Source organism: Lissotriton helveticus, chromosome 3_1 (assembly GCF_964261635.1).
Source record: "Lissotriton helveticus chromosome 3_1, aLisHel1.1, whole genome shotgun sequence".
NCBI classification, from domain to species: domain Eukaryota; kingdom Metazoa; phylum Chordata; class Amphibia; order Caudata; family Salamandridae; genus Lissotriton; species Lissotriton helveticus.
Window position 1 is genome coordinate 63704449 of NC_136061.1, and position 24890 is coordinate 63729338.

Consider the following 24890-nt stretch of genomic DNA (forward strand, 5'->3'; position numbering starts at 1 on the left):
ATTTAGTTTTTGGTTATACAGTTTATTTTGAAAGTTTTCTATAGCGCGAACAAGATCTTTGCAGATATCAGAGCGCTTTACAGAAGAAGGTTATAGCATGTGAGTACATATCAATTGGGGTGGGGAAGGTACATGTGGGAGCATAGTTGGACTCAACAGCATATTCAGGTCAGACAGATGCATCCAGATACATAATAATGAAGTATATAAGGGCAGGATACAAGTGCATACAGCAATAACATGAATCAAAATCACAGATCAAAGTGACATTAATTAGCAACCAAGAAATATGAGGTAGCAAACTGTGCATTACCAATGTTCAAAGTACCGGTAGGAGCGACACCAGAGAGCAATCAAAATATGAGGTACAAATGTTCAAAATACAGGTAGAGATGACCCTAGAGAGCAGCCAGACATAAATGAGGTAGCAGTCGGTGCAATACAGGAGAGAAGAGTGAGAATGTGTGCAGGTTGCAGAACTGTGTAGAATAGTGCAGAATACAAAAGAAGAATGCGATCTATGGGAGAGCAATCTGTGCATAACAGGAGAGGAAAGCGGGGATGGGTGCAGGTTGCGGAAATGTGCAGAGTAGTGCAGAATACAGGTTTAAGTATACTGCTGATCGAATATAAGAGCAGAACACAGATGAAGCCAGTAGTGTACATGAATCAAAAATCAAAAATCGGAAATGACATTAGTTAGCAACCAAGGTATCTGAGGTAGTAGTCTGTGCATTACAGGTGTTAAAAATACGGGTAGAAGTATAATACTGCATTGATAGGTATAAGAGGTGCTTTGAACATTACAAATGTTCAAAATACAGGTAAAGTCTGTGGTGGGTGGGATTGGTATAGAAAGGCCAGTTCTTAGGTTATGATCAGATGGCCTCCCGAGTAGCACATGCAGAAACCAGCGTCTTTTGTAGTAGTCCTTTGTCTGTTGTTGAAGTCCTTTAGAGAGTTAGGTTTCCCTTTCTACTCTAGGGCAGGTCTAGTTAGTCCATCATCTGTGTTAGTTGGTGGGGAGGAGAAGGTACAGCTCCAGTGTTGCAAGGAGGAGAGGAGCGCGTCTTATCTCTATTTTGGTGACCCCTGAGCTCATTGGTATGTAGCCTCATGGTCATCTGGTGGGCAGTGGAGGAGATTTATGGCTCTTCTTTATGGCCCCCGCCATTTTAGTTAGTGGAGAGAGCAGGGACCGCTTTGAACACAGCGTTAATTTTGCATGCCAGTACCGCTGTGTTAGACCATTCAGAGCATTCATAGTAGTTATTTGCGTGTCTCAAACTTCAGGAACTTCATGAACACCGTGCTCACCATGCTGCAACAGTGTTAATCAGGACAAGCAGCTCCCCCACTCGCCTGTGCAGACACTGCATTTGGGAGCAGACTAACTTATACTTGTGCGCCAATTATTGGGGGGGGGGGTGGTGGAAGGGCATCTGACTGAGAGACACGATGTGAGCAATGATCCACGATCTCACCGAGAGTCTCACGGGGGTAGGGTTGTCCTCGCTCACCTGCACTCATTCAGACCGCTCCCCCCCCCCCCCCCATCTGCAAGGTTACATCCCCGATCACAGCTCTAAAACATCTCAGGGAGTGGGGTGGGGGGCGCAGAGCACAGCTTGTAGAGTGGGGGGGGGGGAGACAAAGAGCTCACCTTGGCAACAGCGCGCTTGCTTTCTCTGGTGTCGCCGAGTTGTGTAGATTCCGAGCCGGCGCCCTGGAGCCCCGGTGCAGCAGTCAGGCAGGAGCTCAGCGAGCAGGACAGCCCATGGGGCACCGGGGGTCTCGGCGTTGATTGCAGCTCACCTTGGCAGCAGGACGCTTCTTCCACCGGTGTTGCCGCGTTGCGTAGAATCCGACCCGGAGCAGCAGTGAGGCAGGAGCTCGGCGAGCAGGACAGCACAGCTCCCGACGGGGCACCGGGGGTCTCGGAGGTGATTGCTGGCAAGCAGGAACACTCTGCAGCGGGGTTCCCGTCATCCGTCCGGCGCCAGCATTGCTCCCGGTCAGGCTCCAATTCCCCGATGACCGTCGCCAGCGGAGGTGCTTGCAGGCGGGTCCGGCACCACTTCCCCGATGACCGGCGCTAGCGGTGGTGATTGCCTGCGGGTCGGATACCTCTGGAGCACAGCTCGTCACGCTGGCAACCACTGGCTCACAAGCAGCCACAACGTGCACCAGTCGAGCGCGGCGGGCTCCTGGCCATCGACATCCGTGTCGTGCTCTGCAGACTGGCCATGGGGGGCCCAGGGATCGAAGAGGAAGGTGTGGATGGCTCGTCTTCTCCTGCGAGGCTCAGCTGGTCGGGGATCCTCAGCAGCTTTCGTCCACCGCCAGGCAGGTAAGGAGGTTACTGATATTTCAAATCCAGTTACTTGTCCAGTTACTCTTGTGTTGCTTAGCACAACACGGAGGGGTTGCCGCTGGGTGCTAACGGGGATAAAACCCAAAATTGGGATCCCCAGCACTTGGAGCTCCCACCAGGAGCTCCTACCCGGCGGCCATCTTGTAGACTATATATATAACAGTGTGCACGTTATCCTAATTGCTCAAAAACGGGTGAAATAAATAAGGAAGTAGCAACGGTACCTCTCTCCGCTCTTCTAGCGAACAATGATATCACTCGGCTGCAGCAGCGGCCATGTTGAAAAGATTTAACTGTTCATATCGCGCTAGGGAATTATGGGACTTGTAGTTCCTTTTCTATTGTAATACCGCGTACAGGCACGCAAGCAAGAAACAAAGTGTCTCAATGCCTCACCTTGATTTTGATAGAAAAAATTAGAGAAAATTACCCTCAAAGTGCATCTTTCAGTTTTAAAGAGGCATATACGATATAGTCTGTGCTACAGTCTAGATATTTCGGGCAAGCTATTAAGTCCTGTCTGTGCTGTTAAATTTCAGAATTAGGTATGCTTCCTTTTGGAGTAACACTCTGTCAACATCAGCAGGACGCTTGGCTAGATTCATGGTGAATAAGATTGACCATTTAAATTCATTTTCACCATGTGCTTTTTCAACTCTATGCCAGAGCTTGCCCTATCAGAACTCCTCCAGAGTGAAAGATTCCCCCTCCCGCGGCTCACTGATGCTGAAGCAGAAGGCCTTGATCTCCCGATTACCCTGGCAGAAGTAAAGATATCTCCCGCATGGCGACGGGCAAGACGCTGGGACCGGATGGTCTCCCGCATGAGTTTTACACGTCTTACCAGGATACACTGGTTCCCCGTCTTACCAGGATACACTGGTTCCCCATCTCCTGGCATTGTACCGCGAGGCAGTAGACCGCGGCTCTTTCCGCCCTGAAACTGACCTGGCCATTGTTGTCAGTGCTATTCTCACTGTTCTCGTTAGCACTAGTCCCACTGTTAACATCAGAGCTATAGTCATTGATATCATAAGTGCTATTCTCATTGCTGTCATGAGCAATAGTCCCATTGGTATCATCAGTGCTATTTTTATTGTTGGCATCGGCACTAGTCCCATTGGTATTAGCGCTATTCTCATTGCTGGCATCGGCACTAGTACCATGATTATCAGTGCTATTCTCATTGTTATCTTGGGCACTAGTCCCATTCTTATCATCATCAGTGCTATTCTCATTGTTGTCAGAAGCACTAGTCCCTGTAACAGTCACCCGAGTATAAGGTCCATGGCCCGCTGCATATTTGATAGTCACTGATTTCCATTGGTAAAAGGCTTTTGCTCCGGCCCACCCCGCCTGTAGCACATCGCCTCACTCTGAGGACCGAGGTTGAGGTTTTAAGAATCAGAATACAGAAAGCGCGCCAGCAAAAAAGGAGATGAGGCACATTCTGGCTAATGAAGTGTCCGAGACCAATGGAATAGGAGGCAAAGAAACACTGAAGGCAATGCATCTCCAAAAAGATCACACAATAGGAACTGGTGCGTTGCACACTTCCAGCTGAACTCCGTTTTAATTGCATTTACATAACACTACTCGTGGCGAGGCGTCGAGTCATACATGACATACTAAATAGCCCACACTCCCTCTCAGAAGTCATCCCACTTACATTTACTGTCACTACTTTCAAACTTGTACAGAGCTCCGCAGTCTTAATATGGCTTGCGCTACTGCACCACGCTTCCCTGTAAAATGGATCCAAAAAAAGCCCTCGAGTGGTGAGCGCGCCACTGTGAGCCATGTGGTTTCAATTATCGTGCCAGTGTCTGGCCATGATAATTAAAACCACATTACGGCCGGTGCGTTTAATGGACACCAATAGGCCATGGGCGGAGCAATGTGCCCGCCTTTGGCCTATTGCGTGCTTACTTTGTAAAAAAAAAAAACATTCACGCAAAGGCCAATAACGTGCCCAAAAAGGAAAAGCCCACGCTTGTGCGTGTGCCATTCCTAGGTCAGCTTCTGAAACCCCATTTTTACCTACTTAATGTCTCGTGCTGTGCACTGCAACGCTAGAACTAAAAGTACTTTCCCCATGTCAACCGGGTAGCAAATTTATAGACTACGCCAACTGTGCAAGAAACAAATCGACAAAACCGTACATGTGTATAATTGATCAACAGATAGCAAACCTAGTTGTGTAAAATTAGCCACGTTAAAAAAACAGACATGGGAAAGATTACATAAAACAATGTATGGTTCTTATAGTAAATCATATGGTATGAATACATGCTCTTTATATTTCAAAATGCTATACGTTTTTGCATAGTTGGCACATGGTAGTATAAATTGGCTTTTCGGTTGCCCAAGGAATTTGTAATGTTTCTGGGCTTCCTGTCCCCTGTAGTTACGTCCAAGTATCCTGTACTCTGCAAAGTAATCAGAACAGGACCATTTTATTAAAATGGTACTTCAATTATGTGGCACAAGTAAATCGCATTAATAAACACACTTCTAAGTATTTCAGCAAACTCATTTCAAGTGTAATGTTAAATCATCGGTTATGATTGGAATCTATACTACTATTATAAAGAGAGAACTTTGAATCTTTGCGGCGGGTTAACTAGGGAACCACAGCGCCAATCCAAACACCTGATACATCGTTGTAATTGTCAGGGTCTGCAGATGGATATAGGCTATATAAAAAAAAAAAAATGCGTTTTAAAATTTTTTTACGATAAAAAAAAAGTTGTCCCTTGGAAGTAGCGCCGGTCGCGACGTGCGTGCTGACATCAGGAGCGCGGGGAGGAGTGGCGGACATGAGCGCGGCAGACAGGAGTGGTTAGGAGCGGCGGACAGGCGGGGAAGAGCGGCGGACAGGCGGGGAGGAGCGGCGGCTGAGGTAGGTGAAGCGGCACGTTTGCGGCTCATTGGGGGCCCTGAAAGTGGCGGGTGCGCTCCGGGGGTCCCACGTACAACGTCGGGGCGGCCGGGGCCCCTGAAGCCTGAGACAACGTCGGGCGGGAGGGGGCCCAGAAGCCTGATTGCTCCAGGGCAACGTCGGGACGGGCTGCTAGTAAATAATAAAAATCATTAGTAGTCAAAAATTTCACCCAAAATTGCACACATATAAAACTTTCACAAAGGTTTTATAGAGGCAATGCTTTTTAGGTCGAGCTGACGTTAGCATTCATGCGAAGCATGAATGCTGTCAGCTCGACAACTAATGTGATCCGTTTTTAGGAGAGTGGACACCAAAGTGTTACGAGCGTGTTCAGTGCCGGATTTCACCTCGGGAGCGCGCAGCATTGTCTGCAGTGGCAGTGTCAGTTTCGCTTTTGTATTACTTTCGTTTTTTCCGAGGCTGGCTGAGGGTAGCTTGAAATGAACAGGCTTGCTTTGAACATCATGAGTAATTATTTCTAGCCGTCTTGTAATGAACATGCACGCTGGTATTCTTTTTAAAACACTTCTTTGTAAAGGCACATTTTTAATTATCGGAAGCATCACAGTGAATAAATGGGTCAAGCTGCTGGTTTATTTATTTATTATTTTGGCGTCATATTTACTTTTACATTTAAATGAGTGGCCCCCACCCCTCTGCATGCACGCACGCACACACAGGCGCACACACACACACACACATACACACTGCCGCCCTGCACCCCCTGCATACACACAGACACGCAAGCACGGAGCCCCACTCACCCGGACTTCTACTCGTCCCGCTCCGGGCTGCTCCCTCCGGCGTCAACGGGCACAGGGACACTGGCACTCCGCTCCTTGGCTTCCCGGGCGGACGCCGGCTGCATGCAGGGCTCTCCTCTCTCTGCTCCGGAGCCTTGCGCCAGCCATTGCAGCCTGCCTCCTGGGAAGCTCCGGTCGCGGTCGACTTCCTGCTTCTGGTCAGGCCCCGCCTCTGTCTCGAGGAGGGCTGCCTGACTTCCGCCCAGCCCGGCCTGCTTTCGCTGGAACAGCCGCTGGACGATCAGAGCCATCAGACGAGCACAAGAGGTTTACGGTAAATGTCTTTTTAATTTTTTTTTTTATAAACACTATTACTAGCCTATGCACTGATTCTCTTATCCCATACCCGCATATGCTATCTCTCATCACGCATCTCACTATATGAGTGACATTTTGATAACGTATGAAACTTTTTGAGAGGCACTTCACTGCGAGTAGAAGGCGGCAGTTATGTCGATGTAATAAAATGAATATAAGAAATAGATTCCTTTGTGCGTTACAGTAGGCACTTAGCTTTGTTCCCATTCAAGCATGGGTTTCCCCGGTCCAACATACAAGTGGCGATGACTAAAAATACAGGACTGCCTGAACAAATAAACTTTCAAACAACACAATGATTTTGGACTTTAAGCAAAAAAAACCTGATAGATTAGTTTTGTATAGCCCACTGTTAAACAGCGCCTTCACTGAGTGAATTTAATTGTCCTGGTGGCAGACACTCACGAAAGCTACACAAATGAAGCCTTTTTTCCTACATATTGCCCCTTTGTTTCTCTCTTCTCTGCTTTATATCAACCGCCTCAATACAATTTCTTTTCCCCTCTGCCTTTCTCTTCAACTCTTCTCTCATCTCCCTGCTCTCGCTCTCCCTCCCTACTTACACCCTCCCCTCTATCCACACCCTGTGATGTCGGCTTACAGGCCCTCTTGCCGCACATGGAATCTACCCGTCTCTCACTGAGAGTGACTATTTTAAGTGAAAGTCGATGACATTATGTAAGCCACTGGTTTTTAAATGCCGCAAACTTTTATCCCCCTCCTGTGATGTGAACCTTCTTTCGGGACGTGGTCGCCTATCGCCACCTGCAGGCCAAAACTGCAGGCCTCACACCCTCACTCACCCTCACACCTCCTCACCCTCACACCTCCTCACCCTCACACCTCCTCACCCTCACACCTCCTCACCCTCACACCGCCTCACCCTACCCTCACTCATCCTCACTCATCCTCACTCACACACCCTCACACACCCTCACACACCTTCAGACACCTTCAGACCGTCACACCCCCTCACCCCCCTCACCCTTATCCTCACACACCCTCACTCACCCTCACCCCCTCACTCGCCTTCGCCCCTCACCCACCCTCACTCACACCCTCACCCACCTTCATACCCTCACACACCCTCATCCTCACTCACCCTCACACCTCCTTACCATCACACACCCTCACATCCTCACCCACCAACACACCCTCACCAACACACCCTTACCCTCACTCACACCCTAACACCCCCTCACCCCCTCATCCCCTCATCCCCATTCACCCTCACACCTCCTCACCATCACACCCCCTCACCCACCCTCACACACCCTCATTCACCCTCACACACCCTCACTCACTTTGACACCCCCCACCCTCACACCCTCACCCCCTCATCCTCACTCACCCTCACACCTCCTCACCATCGCATACCCTCACATCCTCGCACCCTCACCAACCCTCACACACCATCACTCACCTTCACACCCCCTCACCCCCTCATCCTCACACACCCCTCACCCTCACAACCCTCACACCCGCACTCACCCTCACCCCTCACTCACCTTCACACCCTCACACCCCCTCACCCTCACACACCCTCACCCCCTCACCCCCTCATCCTCATACACCATCCCTCACCCTCACACCCTCACTCACCCTTACACCCTCACACACCCTCACTCACCCTCACCCCCCCTCACTCTCCCTCACACCCTCAGCCTCACCCCCCCATCACTCACCCTCACACCCCATCACCCTCACACCACCACTCACCTTCACACCCCCTCACCTTCACCCCTCACCCCCTCATCCTCCTACACCCGCACTCACCCTCACACACCCGCACTCACCCTCACACACCCGCACTCCCCCCCTCACTCACCCTCCCACCCTCACTCACCCTCACACCCTCTCACCTTCACCCCTCACACACCCTCACTCACCCTCACTCACCCTCACCCTCACACCCTCCGCCTCACACACCATCACTCACCCTCGTCACCCTCACACCCTCATTCACCCACCCTCACTCACATCACACCTCCTCACCTTCACACACCCTCACATCCTCACGCCCTCACTCACACCCTCACCCACCCTCTCACCCCTCACCCCCTCATCCTCACCCACCCTCACACCCCTCACCCACCCTCACACCCTCACTCACCTTCACACCCTCACACACACTCACCCTCACACCTCCTCACCATCACACCTTCACATCCTCACCCACCCTCGCACCCTCACCCACCCTCGCACCCTCACCCACCCTCACTCACCTTCACCCCCTCATCCTCACTCACCCTCAAACCCTCATCCTCACTCACCCTCACACCTCACACCTCCTCACCCTCACACCTCCTCACCCTCACACCTCCTCACCCTCACACCTCCTCACCCTCACACCTCCTCACCCTCACACCTCCTCACCCTCACACCTCCTCACCCTCACACCTCCTCACCCTCACACCTCCTCACCATCACACCTCCTCACCATCACACCTCCTCACCATCACACCTCCTCACCATCACACCTCCTCACCATCACACCTCCTCACCATCACACCTCCTCACCATCACACCTCCTCACCATCACACCTCCTCACCATCACACCTCCTCACCATCACACCTCCTCACCATCACACCTCCTCACCATCACACCTCCTCACCATCACACCTCCTCACCATCACACCTCCTCACCATCACACCTCCTCACCATCACACCTCCTCACCATCACACCTCCTCACCATCACACCTCCTCACCATCACACACCCTCACATCCTCACACCCTCACTCACACCATCACACCCCCACACACACCTTCACACCCCCTCACACCCTCATCCTCACTCACCCTCACACCTCACCATCACACACCCTCACAGCCTCATCCTCACCCACCCTCACACCTCACCATCACACACCCTCACTCACACCCTCACACACATACAACCACGCACACAACCACGCACACAACCACGCACACAACCACGCACACAACCACGCACACAACCACGCACACAACCACGCACACAACCACGCACACAACCACGCACACAACCACGCACACAACCACGCACACAACCACGCACACAACCACGCACACAACCACACACATACAACCGCACACATACAACCGCACACATACAACCGCACACATACAACCGCACACATACAACCGCACACATACAACCGCACACATACAACCGCACACATACAACCGCACACACACAACCGCACACATACAACCGCACACACACAACCGCACACATCTATCTATCGCCCTGACCCTATCTATCGCCCTGACCCTATCTATCGCCCTGACCCTATCTATCGCCCTCACTCAATCTATCGCCCTCACTCAATCTATGGCACCACCACAGCATCACTCAGGGGCACCACAGCATCACTCAGGGGCACCACAGCATCACTCAGGGGCACCATAACATCACTAAACGCCACACCATCACTCAGCGCCACCACAGTATCAATCTGTGCAACCATTCAACAACAACTGGTTCAAATATGTTCTCTCAATGTTTCAAGCTTTATTACAAATGTCACAAAAAGTTGGTAATATTTCACTTCTGTTCTTGGATTTTCATCACAATAAAATACACTGAACATATTCTTCACAAAAGTTATTTACAAAAGTTTAAGATATTGCCATTATAAGTTACAATAACTTTTATTTAAGTATTAATTATTGAAAAAAATTAAAAGCCATTGTTATTTGTAATATCAATACATCTAAGTCACGTAAATACAAAACATGTTGCATTACAAATGCCTATAGGTGTCACAATTACAAAAGATAAAAGTATTGGCATTGAAAATGACAAAGCTATTAATTTCGCTATTTTGAAAACAAACACATAAATAAAAAATGTGTCATTTACAAGACCAATAGCTCAAACTTTCCTAATGCGAGACCTATTGCATTGCAAATGCTTGTTAACAATGCTGATAATGTTAAAATGGGGCCTTTAAACATCTGCCATCCGTTAGCTGGACAAACATCTCGACAAATCTTAAGGCACCTCTGATATCCCTGGCCCTTTGGGGACCCAGCTCTCATTTCCTGACCACGTACCAGAATAACATGCTGTCTGCTAATCCCTGGCCAGGTTTCGTTTTGCCACGGCCATGCCGATTTTAATTAAAGCTAGTTTCATACCTATTGGTGCCACAGCCTAATGTTATGTGAAGTAGCATGAATTTGGGGCTCAGCCTTGCTTCTAGTTTGAGGACTAAAGCTTCCATGGGCAATGTTTCCTATATTGGGAATGTGAATCTGCATCTTGAATGCTTTCACTCTGGTTTCACAAGTGTCAGGAAAGGAACAGTGAGTGAAAACCCCACTCACAGAATGCAAATTAATGTGGAGGTTAGCACCTACTCAAAGATTAATCCGTGCTCTCCTAATTTTCAGATCTCTGTATTAAACTGTATAATGTATTGAGACAAGGGAGATTATGAACCCTGCTCTGGAAGTGTTCTCTGAAGAAGCTACCACCGTGGTATCCTACACCTTTTCCAAAATCTTTATTGAATTTCCAGCCTGGCCAGATCAGTAGAGAGAAAATAAGGAAGCCTTTTTGAACTATTTATTCTCCCATCTGCTGCACATCATATTTGAATTTTTAACCCATTCAGTGCCATATGATTGTACCTGGAGCACTAATGCAATATGGTTGAACTTCTGATTTGGCTCGCCCTTGCAGATTACCACCAAACGAGTGTTTAAACAATGGGTTAAAATGAGCTAGAAGTCTTCATCTGCCCAGTCGTATTTTTGTAAATTCTGATTTACACAGAGTAAGTATGGACAATTCTTTGAGGGAGGCCCATAATAATATACATAGCAGTCGGGACTGTCTAAAGGACTATGTCAGAGGAGTAACCTTACAATACATTATTAAGCAAAACCGTCAGGGCCTTAATCAGTGGGAGCAGCGGCAAAAACTCTGCCTTGATTTGGAACTTCAGCACGCTATGGCTGTGGCTACTAAGGACGCGGCTGATCGTTCGATATACCAACCGGTCGTAGAATCACGGGCCAAGCTAAAAAGACAGCCAAGGGATAAAGCGGCCAATAATTACCATGAGTATCGTACTAAACAATACGAATACGGCGAAAGAGTCGTCCGGTTCTTGGCTAATCAAATAGCGGATCAAAGGGCCAAAACCCATGTTCAAATGATTAAAGGGGTGGATGGCTTGGTATATACTAGGTCTGCTGATTTAATCGAACAATTTAGGCTGTTTTATGCTCATTTATATTGTAGCCCAGGCAGTCCTGACCAGCAGACTGTTTTAGATTATTTGGAGGAATGTCAGATGCCAATTTTGAGCCCGATGTTATCCGAGTCACTGGAAGAAGACATCGAAGCAAGCAAAGTGGAGGAAGCTATAAAAGGCATGTCAGCAGGTAAAGCAGTTGGCGAAGATAAGATTCCATTGGAATTTTTAAAACCTTTAAAGATATACTGATTCCTATCTTTCTTAAGCTGTGTAACTCTATCATGCAAGGAGAAGAAGTTCCTTCTTGGAATGTTTCAAATATTGTTGTTTTTCCTAAAAAGGAGAAGTCCATTGATATGAGCTCGTATTGACTAATTGCGCTGATTAACTCTGACGCTAAGATTTTCTTTCTAAAATTCTTGCGGAACGACTGGCTCCGGTAGTTTATACAGTAGTCTCAGAGCAGCAACACCGCTTCGTCCCCGGGAGAGAGACCGCAGCTCACATCAATACGGCAATTGCCCCATTCGTTGTTTCTGGTCAAATAGGCCAGTAGATGGGGATGCTGATGTTAGACCCCGAGAAAGCCTTTGACTGGGTGACGTGGGGGCATTATGGGCATCTATGTCTCAAATGGGCTTCGGTCAAAGTCTTATCTCGGCAGTACAGAAACTATATAACCATCCAACAGCCTCAATCAAACTTAATGGGCTTTCTTCTTTTTCAGTTCAAAGGGGAACCTGGCAGGGTTGTCCTTTATCACCCTTATTGTTTGCTATCTATATCTAGCCTTTTATTAAGCATTGAATGCTCAATGGGAACATTCTCCCAGTTATTTTAAATGGGACGACCTTAAAATTAACCGCGTATGCAGATTACATTATCTTCTCGGTTAATCCAGTTAAAGCCATGGCTGCGATAATGTATGAAGCACAGTAATTCGGCTCCTTCTCCGGCTATAAATTAAATGTGCTGAAAACTCAGACGATATTAAACTTTCAACTGGACACTACCCCAGTAACTCTTGGGATCAAAAATACAGCCATCTATCTGGTAGTATGTCTCAGCAGTCAAGTCAATGACATTATTTCATTAAACTTTAAATCATTGTTGAAGAAAGTGGTGCCAACCTGCGATGTTGGCACCGGCTACCTCTCAGTATATTTGGGAGATGCAACGTGGTTAAAATGAATCTTACAAAAGGTCCTATTTTTTTTCCGTACAATTCCATTAAAAGTGCAATCATCCTTTTTTAAACGTTTAGACAATGTGTTCTAGGCAGTGGTTGTTTAGAGATACCGACCAGCTAGAAGAGCTATTCGATATCTGTCTAAAATTATCATATATATGCAGGGTGGATTTAAGCTCCTGGATTTTAAGTTGTACTTTTGGGCAGCATACATCAGGCGGATACAGAGCGACTTGGGGGAACTGATACAAATCCTAGTTGGCTTTTATATCGGGTCCGCTTTAAGGTAATCAGGGACATTACTAATATATGGAGGGAAATCTGCAAGAGCTATGCAATACCATAGTTACATTGCTACATTGTATTATCGGGGAATCTCCTATTTCCTAATATATTCCATGACCAGATCAGGAAGGAATGGCAGTTCAAGGGTGTGGTGCGGGTGTGTCAGTTATGACGAACAGGGTTTTTGAACTTTTTTATCTTTAAAAGATGAATTTGATCTTCCACAAACTCATTTTTTAAGTACCTACAAGTTGGGGACTATTTTGTTCGTGGTAGGGGACTATCGGAGCTGTCTAATCTTTCCGAGATCTTGTCTGTACTAGAGGGCAAGGAACTATAGGCAAAATATATAAAAAATGTTTTGGGTTGGTGAACGATGATGGTGTACAAATCGCGGAAAAGTTAAGTCTGATCTTTTGCTGTGATATAACAAAGGAGTAAATATAAGAATCTCTCCAAACTATCAATCTAGCTGTAACATCTGTCAATCTAAAATTACAACACAGAATTATTTTCATGCTTTATTACACCCCCTGAGCGAATTTATAAATGGGCTAATCTAACTACTGCTAAACACACTGCCCGATATGTCAAGAATACGCTGCTGACCTACTCCATATGATTTTACATGCCCATGGCTGAAGGATTTTTGGTCTAATATTACACTCACTCTTGCAACCTGGGTCGGCTACGACAACCCGGTTTCAGGGAAAGAGGAGTTGTTGGGACTATTTTCCGAGCCCGGGGGTCTTACAAAATCTCTAGCCTCTATCATAGCGGCATGTGCCGTTTATGTATTGCTTGCTCTTCGATCCACACTATGTCTCCTAGTATTAATGAATTCTGGTCTTTGAGGGAGATTTCTAAATGGAAACTGCATTAGTCCACGCTAGAGGTCCCCTATCTCTGCTAAAATTCCGCAGGGTATTGTCCGGTCTTCAATGGGATTAAGGATTGAACGCATTTTTGAACATTGTTTTTTCTTCATTTTTTAAAATTATATATAACTAATTGCTTTCCTTTGATCTGCCTTTGCCATTATGTGTAAGCATTTATACTATTAGGTGGTCTTTCTTGTATAGACTGATTTTTCTGTTACTCTTTTTTTACAATGCTCCTCTATGTTCTGCAAATGATCATGATTGATTTATGATTAATGGAAAATTCTGAATTTTTTCTTAGTGTGGCAATAAAATAAAAAAATAGACAGCAGCTAAAATACTTATAATTATCAAAATATTTAGAATACATCCAACAACTTGCCACTGTTAGATTTATAACTATCACAGAAAAGTTGTCGAACTTGGAGGAAGTGTTCATAGCTAAGGGGCACCCCATTTGTCAGGGGTTACCCTATGCCAGTCGCCCAGGAACACTGTATAAAAATTAGAGCTGCCTAGCAACTCAGATCCTTGCCTGGAGAAATCAAGATCTAGTCTGCTGCTGCTGCACACTTGGTAACTACAACCCTTAGAACTTTGCCTTGTTTCTAAAAGGTTAAGAAGGGACTCCTGAAAGCAACAGGTGCAAATGAGCCACACAAGATCCCTGCCTGAATCTACAAGGAGAAGGACTGCCCTGCTGGAACCCTGGCCTGCACCCGGAAGGATTGCCTTCTGACTGCACATGTGTTGCTACAGCCCTAAGAAATTTTCCTTACTTCAAGAATTGAAGGGGTGGACGACCTGAAAGCAACATGTTAAAAGAGCTCCACCAAGAAGATCCCAGCTGGAAGACATCCAGGGAACTTAAGGAGCTGACCAGGTGCATTCTGGGAAACTTAATCCCAACATCCCAAGCATCATCTCGGAGCTTCTAGACCCATGGATTTCTATTGTGGGCCATTTTGGAATTCCAAAGGACCTTCTGTCAAAAAGCTCCATAAGGTGACCGACCTGTCGACGAGGGTCAAGCCACTGAACCGCGACCCGGCCTGGATTTCAGGTTCGTCCTGCTAAAAGCTCCAAGGCCTAGGATTTCACCAAGGCCTTAAACACTAGAAACGGTTTATTCTTAAATTCAGGTTCCCTACATTGGATATTTGTAGTTTTGATGCCATTTTCATCATAAGAGGAATTTTTTATTGTGTGGTCTTAGTTATTTAATGTATTGTGGTGTTGTTGTTGTTGTTGTTGTTATCTGTCTCCTATGTTAAGCCTGCCTGCTTGTTTTCAGCTACCAAGGATTGAGCATGGGAATAATTTAAGCTCTTCACTGGACCTTATTTTGTGATTGTGGCCTTATTACCAGTGGTAGGTCCCTACGTACACATGCTAATTAACCATCTTCCAACAGACTCCTTACAAGAAATCGCACAAGGACTTCCATAAGGATGACAATAAAAAGATAACAACCTGATCAATAGGATTCTGGTCTCAAGTGGTTCACTCATTAATTCATATCAGAACAGATCTTCAAGAAGCGAATGAAAGAAATGGAGCCAGCACCAGGGATGGAGTCACAATAGCCAATATGTTATAATCAGATGTCCTGTTTTAACCGAAAGAAGAATAAAGACAACAGCCAACGCGTTTTGTTCCTTTTATAGCAACTTAATCAGGGCAATCGACTTCTGTATCGAACAAGTCCCACTTTCACAATCAAGGCGCCGATCAGCCCAAAGATGTAGAGAATTTAATGTCCAATTCCGACCCGATCACGTGGGTGTCCATAAAGATCTGAACAAAAGGTATTTCTAAGGAACCCGAAGACAGTAGTGCGTAGTTACCGGCGACACTCCTAGACGAATGGAGTCAAAATCCACTCCAATCGTTACAATCAGAAGAGCCTCGTGTTGCGGCAGCCATAAATACGCCCGGGCCAGCAGTGAAAAAGAGCAACCTGGTTGCTCTTTTTTCTTCAGATCTTTCTGGACATACGCCACTTATAAATATGTTGGTTCCGGCGTGTGTAATATTTTGACTGCAATCACAAATCTGCGTGTCCTGATCCTTCAGATTATTTAATCACGTAGTACTCCGTCAGATACCTGTGAGGGAGTTATTACAGATAACAGAAACGAGTCGGAATATCATATTGACACTTTATAGGGACACCCACGTGCTCCGGTCGGATTTTGACATTACATTCTCCACATCTTTTGGCTGACCGTCTCCTTGATTGTGAAAGTGGAACTTCTTCGATACAGAAGTCTCTTGTCCTGATGAAGTTCATATAAAGAACTTTTGGTGTTTCTGGATTCCCAGTGAGACCCAACTGCAGCAGGTCTCGGAGGCTACGGGCACAGGACTTTAAGATATTGTGGACACTAAAACTGAGGTGCAGTTACGCTATATCCAGATATTCAAGAAGCCACATAAAAGTAAATCTTGTGTTTGCTGTGCTCACTATCGTGCCAGGCTGCAGCTCCAACATCGCAGGGCTTTTCACATTTTCCCTGGTTAGTAATATTTGTTTATTTGTATTGTTCTACGGTCATATGGTAAATTCCTATGTGGGAAGCACAGAGTTGGTGGCAGCAGTATGGATTCCATATTTCTATATACTCCCCACCCCCCCCTCGCAATCATCTTCTCGCTCTGACCTTTTAATTTCACCCTAATTGTACTATAGCACTCTCTGCCAACTGAATATTTGCTATTGAATTGTTGCCAGGCTGTTTTGCCTGCAAACATGTAAAATGTGTGTTTTTTGTTCTTTGTCTTTTTCTTCAACAGGTTCCAAAGATCAGTTTTAGTTTTGCCTTGGCAAGATGGGTCCACCTAAGGTCCAAGGAAGCATACGAATTCGCTGTATAAACATTGGCACTTCAAAATGGAAAGAAGGCCATTTTGAGATTCTAGAGAAAGATGGAAAGGCTACTCTTTTGGTTGTCTACAAAGCTGGTGGAGTTCCAAAATCCTTTAAGGTATTCGATATTGCTTTTCCGTTTTTGGATGTACACATGGCTTTCAATAGTATGATCTTACTGTCAAACTCAAAAGGTTTAACTAAATACTAAATGTAATGTTGACATCATGGAATCGTCCACAAAGTATTCATTGTTTTCTCACTTTTATATTGTTTTATTCTGTTTTTGGAGGAAGTTTGACCAGGGAACTTTTACTCGATTTAGCACACATGAACAGGATACTTAGTTAAGTGAGACTCTGTGTTAATCACTTGGTAGTGATTTAAAACTGTTTTTTGTTGTTGTTGTTTTTTTTTTTGTTCGGTCTGCAGTTGCATCAAAATATTAAGTCTGTGTTATTTCGACCCAATGGAAATAATCTCTCACGGTTGATGGTGACGCTGAAGGATGCCAGCCATCTGACAATCGACAAGGTTTCTCTTGTTGCTGGGAAGCATATGGAGACATATCTACGGTCTGTCAGTGATGAGGCCATGCCCACAGGTGAGCATAACCTGGTCCCATGGTCAAAACCCAGCAAATAACCGGAGTGTCTGGTTATTGTGAGGAACCGTTTGTCTAAAAGAATGTTTGAAGTTATGTTTTGCTTTTGTTACAAGAGAATTTGAAGTCGTTTATGGACTAAAGTCTTCATTCATAGAATTTGTGGCGATCGAAGATGTTTTCTTTCTAATTGAGTTTTATGCATTTGCAGACCTCGCCATATCTTGTGCATGCTCCACCGCTTTATCTGAACTGCTTTGTCAGGCTAAATAGGAAGAGTGCTCAGCAAATAGCATTGCATGCATGCTGTGCTTTCATGGGTTGTTGGTAACAGTAACGTGATAGTGGTAGTTTTGGAACATAACATTATCACACCAAAGTAGTTTTAGGACAGTGATGAAAATTGGTGTAGTCAAACAGAAGTCTACCCTGCAAGGCCAGAGCAGGTACAATTGATTATTAAGACATATAGATACTTAGGGGTGATATTTGACAATCACATGTCTTTTAAATTTCATCTTAAAGATCTATGGCCCAAGGCTGTGAAATTGATCCATGCTTTTAAATGTTTAAAAACGAGGAAAAGATGAGAAGGTGCTTGACTTACTGATTAAGGTTTTTAAATCAACCTTTGGAATTGCCAGGTCAGTGTGTCGAGCAGCAATTAGAAATGAATTCAGTCTCCAAAGACCATGCCTGGTATCAAAAGGATCTTTCTTAAAATGTATGGTTGCATTGTCAACATCAGCCCCCGCATCTTTAGGGAATATTTGTTGGCAAGAAATTGATAAATCTGCTTATACGACTAAATGGAGAGCTTGTATTTTAACTTCCCTACGAGATATCGACCTGCAAATTAAACTGCCAGCTCTGAAAATGCCCAACTATAAATTAATGTTAAAAAAGCATATTAAAGCTGAATCGTTTAAATTGGATAAAAGTGCATTAGCTGAGAAACTATGCATGGTACGTGATCAATTCATACCAATCCCCGCGTGTTCAGCCGTATTTAAATGTTTTCTTTTCTGTAAAGTTAAAAAAAAAATTTTTTAAGGCTACGTATGAGTATAAACACAACAAAGGAGGGCACTCTATCTTGGATCAAACGGTGTCCGGATTCTAATTGTAGATTTTGCGGATGGCCACAGGAAACTCTTGTACATATAATGTGTATCCCCGAAGCTGATTAATCTTAGACGTTTAGTTTTGAAACCTTATTTTACGATGAGTAGCGTGAGATCTGCCCAACAAGCATTAATCGTGTCATTGTCTGGTGAATCGGTTCCATTACTATGTCAACTAGTAAAAATTTCAATGGCAGTTGAAAAATGTCTAATCTAGGGCAGATCCGCTCCTTTTTTAAGGCCTTGATGCAAATAGTTTTAGCGGCTTATAAATTCCATTACTCAAATTTTGTTGAGATGGTATTAATTTGAAATGTAACAATAGCTAACTTTGATAAGACCACCCCATTAGTACCTGAGCAGCAACGTTGCAGTCTGCCCTCAATTCCTCCCCTCAGGCATTTCCCCCAGGCATATCTTACTGATACAATCTAATTGTTCCTGGAACAATGTGCATGAGCTACAGTCCACATATTTCAAATGCCAGCACACTTTGGGAGCGGTAATCTTCTATAACAATTGTCTGTGGGGTAGCACTTACTCTGCCAGTTGAGCGGTGGTACTCCCTGGTCAGCTGCTCGTTGGTTTACATTTTTGGCACAGTAGGTCCCAAAGAGATTTTCATACCTGGTAGTCTGCCAGGATTCCAAATGACAATACCAGAAGTTTGTTGATTTCAAACCTCTTAAAATATGTTGGTACATCATACCTCACAAGGTTAAACATATTTATAGGGCTAAATAATGACTGCAATATTCCAGTACTATTGTCTTGTCTGACCCAGTATGTTCAGTTTTTATAAATCTTGTCTCCATAAAAGAAGCATCTAAAATGTCCTTGATGAACTTATTAATTCATCCTACTCTCTTCTGCTAAGTACCTATGCTATAGTAATCTGCATGTGCTGTAGGAGCCAGGCAGCCTTTGTTGCTTTGCTGAAGCAAGTGGCCACTGAAACTACTCGGACATTCTGCAAATCCTGGTGCTTTTTCTGAGGATGATGCCTGTGTGCGCCTCACTGAACAATACACATGCTTCTGCATCTTAACTTTACTCCTTTATTTTTAGTGTTCTCGTCAGTTATTTTATCATTCCCATCATTCGTTGGTCGAACCCAACCCATTATCTCCTCAAACTCCAATGAGATGATGGTTGACAAATTGTTTTGATTTTTTTTTAATTTTTATTGTAAAACGAATGATGGGAGTGTCAGTCAACAAAATGGGCTTAGATATTTTTTTACATAGTTCACATGTATAAAGAATGTAAGCATTTCTTTTAGAAGAATTCTAATTGTCCATATTTATTAGCAAAGGTATCGCTTGGATCTGGAAGTTTTGGATGTGTTTTGGGGAGCCGTAGTACACAGAAGGAAGAGAACGTACAGGTCTCTGCAGTTAAAAACCAGGTTAGTTGGCAAAGTTTACTACTGTTGGTAACTAATTGATCTACTGCTGGTGACTGTACTTATTAATTTATTTACCTGCCATAGGCACTTGAGGTAGTGCTGCATTTCCCCTTGAAAATTGACTATAGGTTAGTCTGTCCTGTATACATGGTCTTGTCTGCCTTTGGAATAGTCTTGATTATTCTACAATGCATCTGTCCCTTAGGTGAGGCATATAAAATGTCAGTTTCTCCTGAAGACTGCACACATTCCAGAAGAGAAGATTTGCGATGCACACAGTATACCATCTTTTGACCCTCCTCATTGGTCGCTAATGTGTGCTAAGCACCCTCATCCATTACTCTTCGTTGGCTTGGGCCATTTATTGGAAAGCCAACCTCCACTACTAAATTTGCATAGTTTCTTGGAGGGAAATGTGGTGGTCCTGTTGCAGTACTACTAAAAATATACTACTTATAACACTCGACTGTGGAGTTATACCATTTTTGTTTTTAAAATGTACTGAAGCCATATCTACTCCCACAAAAACACCACCTCAACAGATTTTTGATGTGTATTGCATTATGATTTATGTATTTGAATACTATATAAATGTATCAGATGGTTTTAGTCATTTCATTTCTTTTTCATAGAAGTGATGTATTTAAAAAAAATGTAAACATTAAAAAATGTCTTTGAACAGATTTCTTAATGTTGAATGTTTAGGATGATCAATGTGGTATGGTCTGATCCACTTAAGAATGTTGGATGAGGCGTGTGTGTGTGTGTGTGTGTGTGTACTTATATACATTTGTATACACCTATAAATTAGTATCAGTAATGATGTCTGCCAACCTAAACCTGTAATTTAAGTTACACCTTAATTGTATGTGTTCCTCTATGTTAAACCTGGCTTGTAGTGCATACCATTTGATTATTCAGAAGTGCTGCTCCATGGGCTGTAGTTGCCCTAGATAAATGTGCCCAATACAAAAATCTGCTGCCTAACCATTTTTAGGTCTACTCGATGGTGTAGCTTTTTGCAGACCATGTGTGATCAGCTTTGGCTCCATTCCGTTCAATAGTGGAATGCTAGCGTGAGTAAACATTTTGATTGGGCAGCAGTTGTGTGCTCATGCCCACAAAAATGGCTTGCATTGTGGGAAAGCGTATGCTGAACACAACAGAACGTAGTTGGTTTTTTTTGATGAGCCATTGATCAAGGCTTTCGGCCAGATCTTCTTTATTATGAAGTTATGACAAGGCAGTATGCTGGACCTATTTATTGTGAAAAGCATATGTTAAAGCCACTACATTTTCAGTGTGAATTGTCATTTCACTTTGTTTAAGCTTGCAGGTGGGTTATCTGCTACAGGGGAATAACCGAGATTGCTATAGTAGGGAAGGGGTTTGGTATTTACCTGCTGTGCAATCAGAAGATTTACACATTTACAGTTCTTGTTACACCATTTTAGGAAGGGTTGTAAATTCTTTTGACAGCTTACAGTTTTGTATGCATTTATAATTTTATGATAGGAATAGCTACCCTGTGACGAGGCTTATTTATAATACAAGAGTTAACTTTATGTTGAAGTCGGTAATAAGGGCAATGATTTTTTCCAACGATCAAAAGTCTATTTCAGAGGCAATTGGTTTAATCATTTTAGTATGAAAATTTATGACAAATATAATATGCCAAAGTTTTTTCGTAAGGATTATATGTTAAAGCCAGTGGGCCTTAAAGGATGGATTCATAATTCAGTGTTAAAGCCTGTAGACCGGTATTGTTACCTGGATCTCACAGATCGCTGTAGCAGGCATTTGTTTAGTGTTTGTCTCAGCCTTCTTCGCTTTCTTTTCTGACCAACACTGCTGTAGAAAATTTGTACATCATTGATCCTTGTTAACAATCTTTGGAGGGGTTGAATATTTTCTGACGGTCTGATGGTTACCTTATGGGAGAACTTAAGCAGAATCTAGTCAGCCTTGGTTGCTTAAGGCAACAAGCCAGTGGTAAACATATGCCTGATTAGTTCTTTGGGGAAACTTATATCTGATGTCATTGGTAGTTTATTATGAAAAGGTACTGTACATCTACTTGGCAATGGTTTAGGCTTTTGGTACCTCCTCTGATAAGCACTTGGGTGGGATAATCCTGGTCATGCCCATGTCACTGTAGTTGTATGTTTTGTTAACTGTTATTTTGTTTAGATTTGTAATTTTACGAATGTTGTTCCTGATGGTTGCCCTCTTGCATACAATAGGACTGAATTGCTTATTATATTATAAACCAATAAAATACTTTCTTCATGGTTTATTGGGAAAAGATATGCCCTAGGTCTGACCTGTCTATTGTGAAAGTTAGGACAAAGGCAGTACCCCGGACTTACTCATTGTGAAATGCATTTAATTGAGCTAGTAGACCGTTGAGAGTGTATTTTTACTACAGTGTTGAAGGTTGTAGATTTGTAACTTGTTATTGGAATCTTGCAGACTTGCTTATTAAGCAATGGATGTTAAGTTTTAGTTAACCCATCAAAGGAACCATTATGGTAGAAGATATGCACTGTGATCATTGTAATAGCTGCTGAAGAAGGGCTTATATAACTTTGCGAACAATAATTGTATACGTATTTATCATTTCACAGACTGCTTGCCTTGTAAGAGCTTATATTCTCAATACACGAAGCAGGAGATATAATTGACATAATTTGAACTGACTTATTTGTCAAGACATGTCACATAGATGCAGTATACTGAACCTGTGGTAAATTACTTGACTGGTTTTGTTTTGCCTTGAATGCCTGTGATAGATTGTGGCACAGTAATGAAAAGCCCAAACTTCTGTGGACTTGCTCCATAGCACAAGTGCAGTACAATAAAGAAAAAAGGATAGGTGATTGCAGATTTATGGACCCTGTTTTTCTAAGATTAGATTTACAGTGCTATTGTTACTGTACATATAGAAGTCTTGGATGTTGGTAATCTGAGTCTATTGGGCACTAAACGACATGGACTCCGTAACCATCTTATCAGCAAACTCTAACATTTAATATTGGTGTAATTACTTAAGAGCGAGCTATATTCTATCGGGTGTACAATATATAACTTGTGGGTTACATTGTGTCTGTGCACAAAGCCATATATTTGAGTTTGTCAATGCCACCACATTTTGCCCAGCCCTCAACATTCTTTTAATTATTATTATAGCACTCCTTTTCCTCACAGCCAATTTTTCTCTTTTTAGGGCTCGTACTCCTTCCCAGTGAAACTGGGAGGAGTTTGAGAACTAATGTTAAAGGAGAAAAAAAAGAAGTATCTCCTAGGGCCTTGGAGAGAGAAATTCCAGACATTACTTAGCGTTTTCTGTCATCTGGTCAGTGATTCGTCTTCCTTGTGTTTTCGTTTTAATAGGCTTGAAGTGATAGGGTAAATGTAGTTTAGTTCCGCCATTTTGGGCATATTTCATGCGTGCTCGCGCTAAGAAGTACATAAATTATAATTAGGAGCTGTCAGCGTGCCTCCGTTAGTGAATCCAGATGGCCGGGCGCGTTCACAATTCTGCAGCTCTCAGCGCGCAGCTTCCTGAGAGGACCGTGATAACATGCCCATGGTAAACTAGAGCTACATTTCCCAAGTTGGTCGTGGACTGCGAGAGGTAACTACGTCGAAACAAAAGGAGCCGAGCACCCTTGGCGCCCAGGCGTAGGCGCATGCCTCCTTAAGGCGCTAGCTGGCTCAGGATACGGAGCAACCAAAACACACGGCGCTTCGGAAAGAATCCCGCGCAGCCCATTAAACGCTGCCGCCAGATAGCAAGGGCCGGTAATGAGGACTTTCGAAAAGAAATCTAGTTTCCTGGCATGCGCTCAGACCGCAAGGGACGGGCCTGCACACTTTTCTGTTCCAGTTTCTTTCCGACATTTTTGCCAAATTGTCCATGCGAAATAAGCAGTATTTCCGAAAGGTGTTTTTGTTTATTTAACTGAAGAATTGGAAACTTCAGGACCAATTTATTTATAATTGCACAATCCATCACACAAATCAATATGATTCGTATACTCACACTTCTTAAGACATTTTTATTTCTCTGAAAGGGATTCCTGAGATGCACACTCGTAGAACTCTGCAGCGCGTTACAGAGCGGGTTTCTTCCTCCACATACTGTCTTGTAATTTAGTTTCGCATTGTACCTCGCTACATTCCTGCAGGTACGTACCCTCGGTTGAAGCTGTGCACTGAACATCTGATCTGAACAGAGCTTCTCCGACCTCCAGGACGTTTCTTGCAGCTTCGTGTAGACGGAGCCCAATATCCATCAGACACAACTACATTTTCCGGGTCTGTCTCACGAGAAAAGCAGGGCCATCAATTTGCAGTGATCTGGCTTGTGTCAGCCGCGGGGAAGCAGTTTTATTTGCAGGGCCGTGCGGTCCTGTGGGCGCAGTCTGCAGGAGGCCCCACATAGGCAGCGGTTGTCTGAAGCCCCCACTGCAGGTTATAGAGTGACCTCGGGGCCTCCCCAGGACACATCTGCAAACACAGTATCCCTCCCAGAACCAGCAAGGTAAAGCGCAATATCACAGCGCCTAGCGCTCCGAAGGAATGAATGACGCAGTTAACAGCGAGGCCGTGTATACGAGCACGAAGGGCGACAAGGCCGTGAGTAACGTCCAGACTGCTGTACGTGGAGAATAAGTGTTTTTAAAGAGAGCCGCCATAACAAAACGAATGCGACATGACATGGCCGCAATGCAAAATATACGGATATATCTTCAAACGGAGACTGCGTTTCAGCATTTGTAGTGAGTTAAAGGGTGCAGAATTAACAGCAATTATGGCGCAGTTCAAGGACTGCGCCTCGTGAGGAGAGGTAGCCCAGTTTCTACTATTCTCGCATTGTACATTTGGAGATCTC

The 24890-nt window shown here is 44.4% G+C and overlaps 1 protein-coding gene across 3 annotated transcripts in view; it reads left to right on the plus strand.

Annotated features, from left to right (window-relative positions):
• Window positions 1-24890, plus strand: part of USP37 (ubiquitin specific peptidase 37) — a 396132-nt gene that overhangs the window by 11684 nt on the left and 359558 nt on the right. For 2 of the 3 annotated variants that reach the window (XM_078679235.1, XM_078679238.1), the window contains exons 2-4: window positions 16785-16975; window positions 17290-17461; window positions 19896-19993. In XM_078679235.1, the coding sequence (XP_078535361.1) occupies window positions 16820-16975; window positions 17290-17461; window positions 19896-19993 (426 nt within the window). In that variant the 5' untranslated portion in view covers window positions 16785-16819. Of the gene's footprint in view, window positions 1-11720; window positions 11821-16784; window positions 16976-17289; window positions 17462-19895; window positions 19994-24890 lie in introns of all 3 variants that reach the window. The other variant, XM_078679236.1, reaches the window with a different exon arrangement.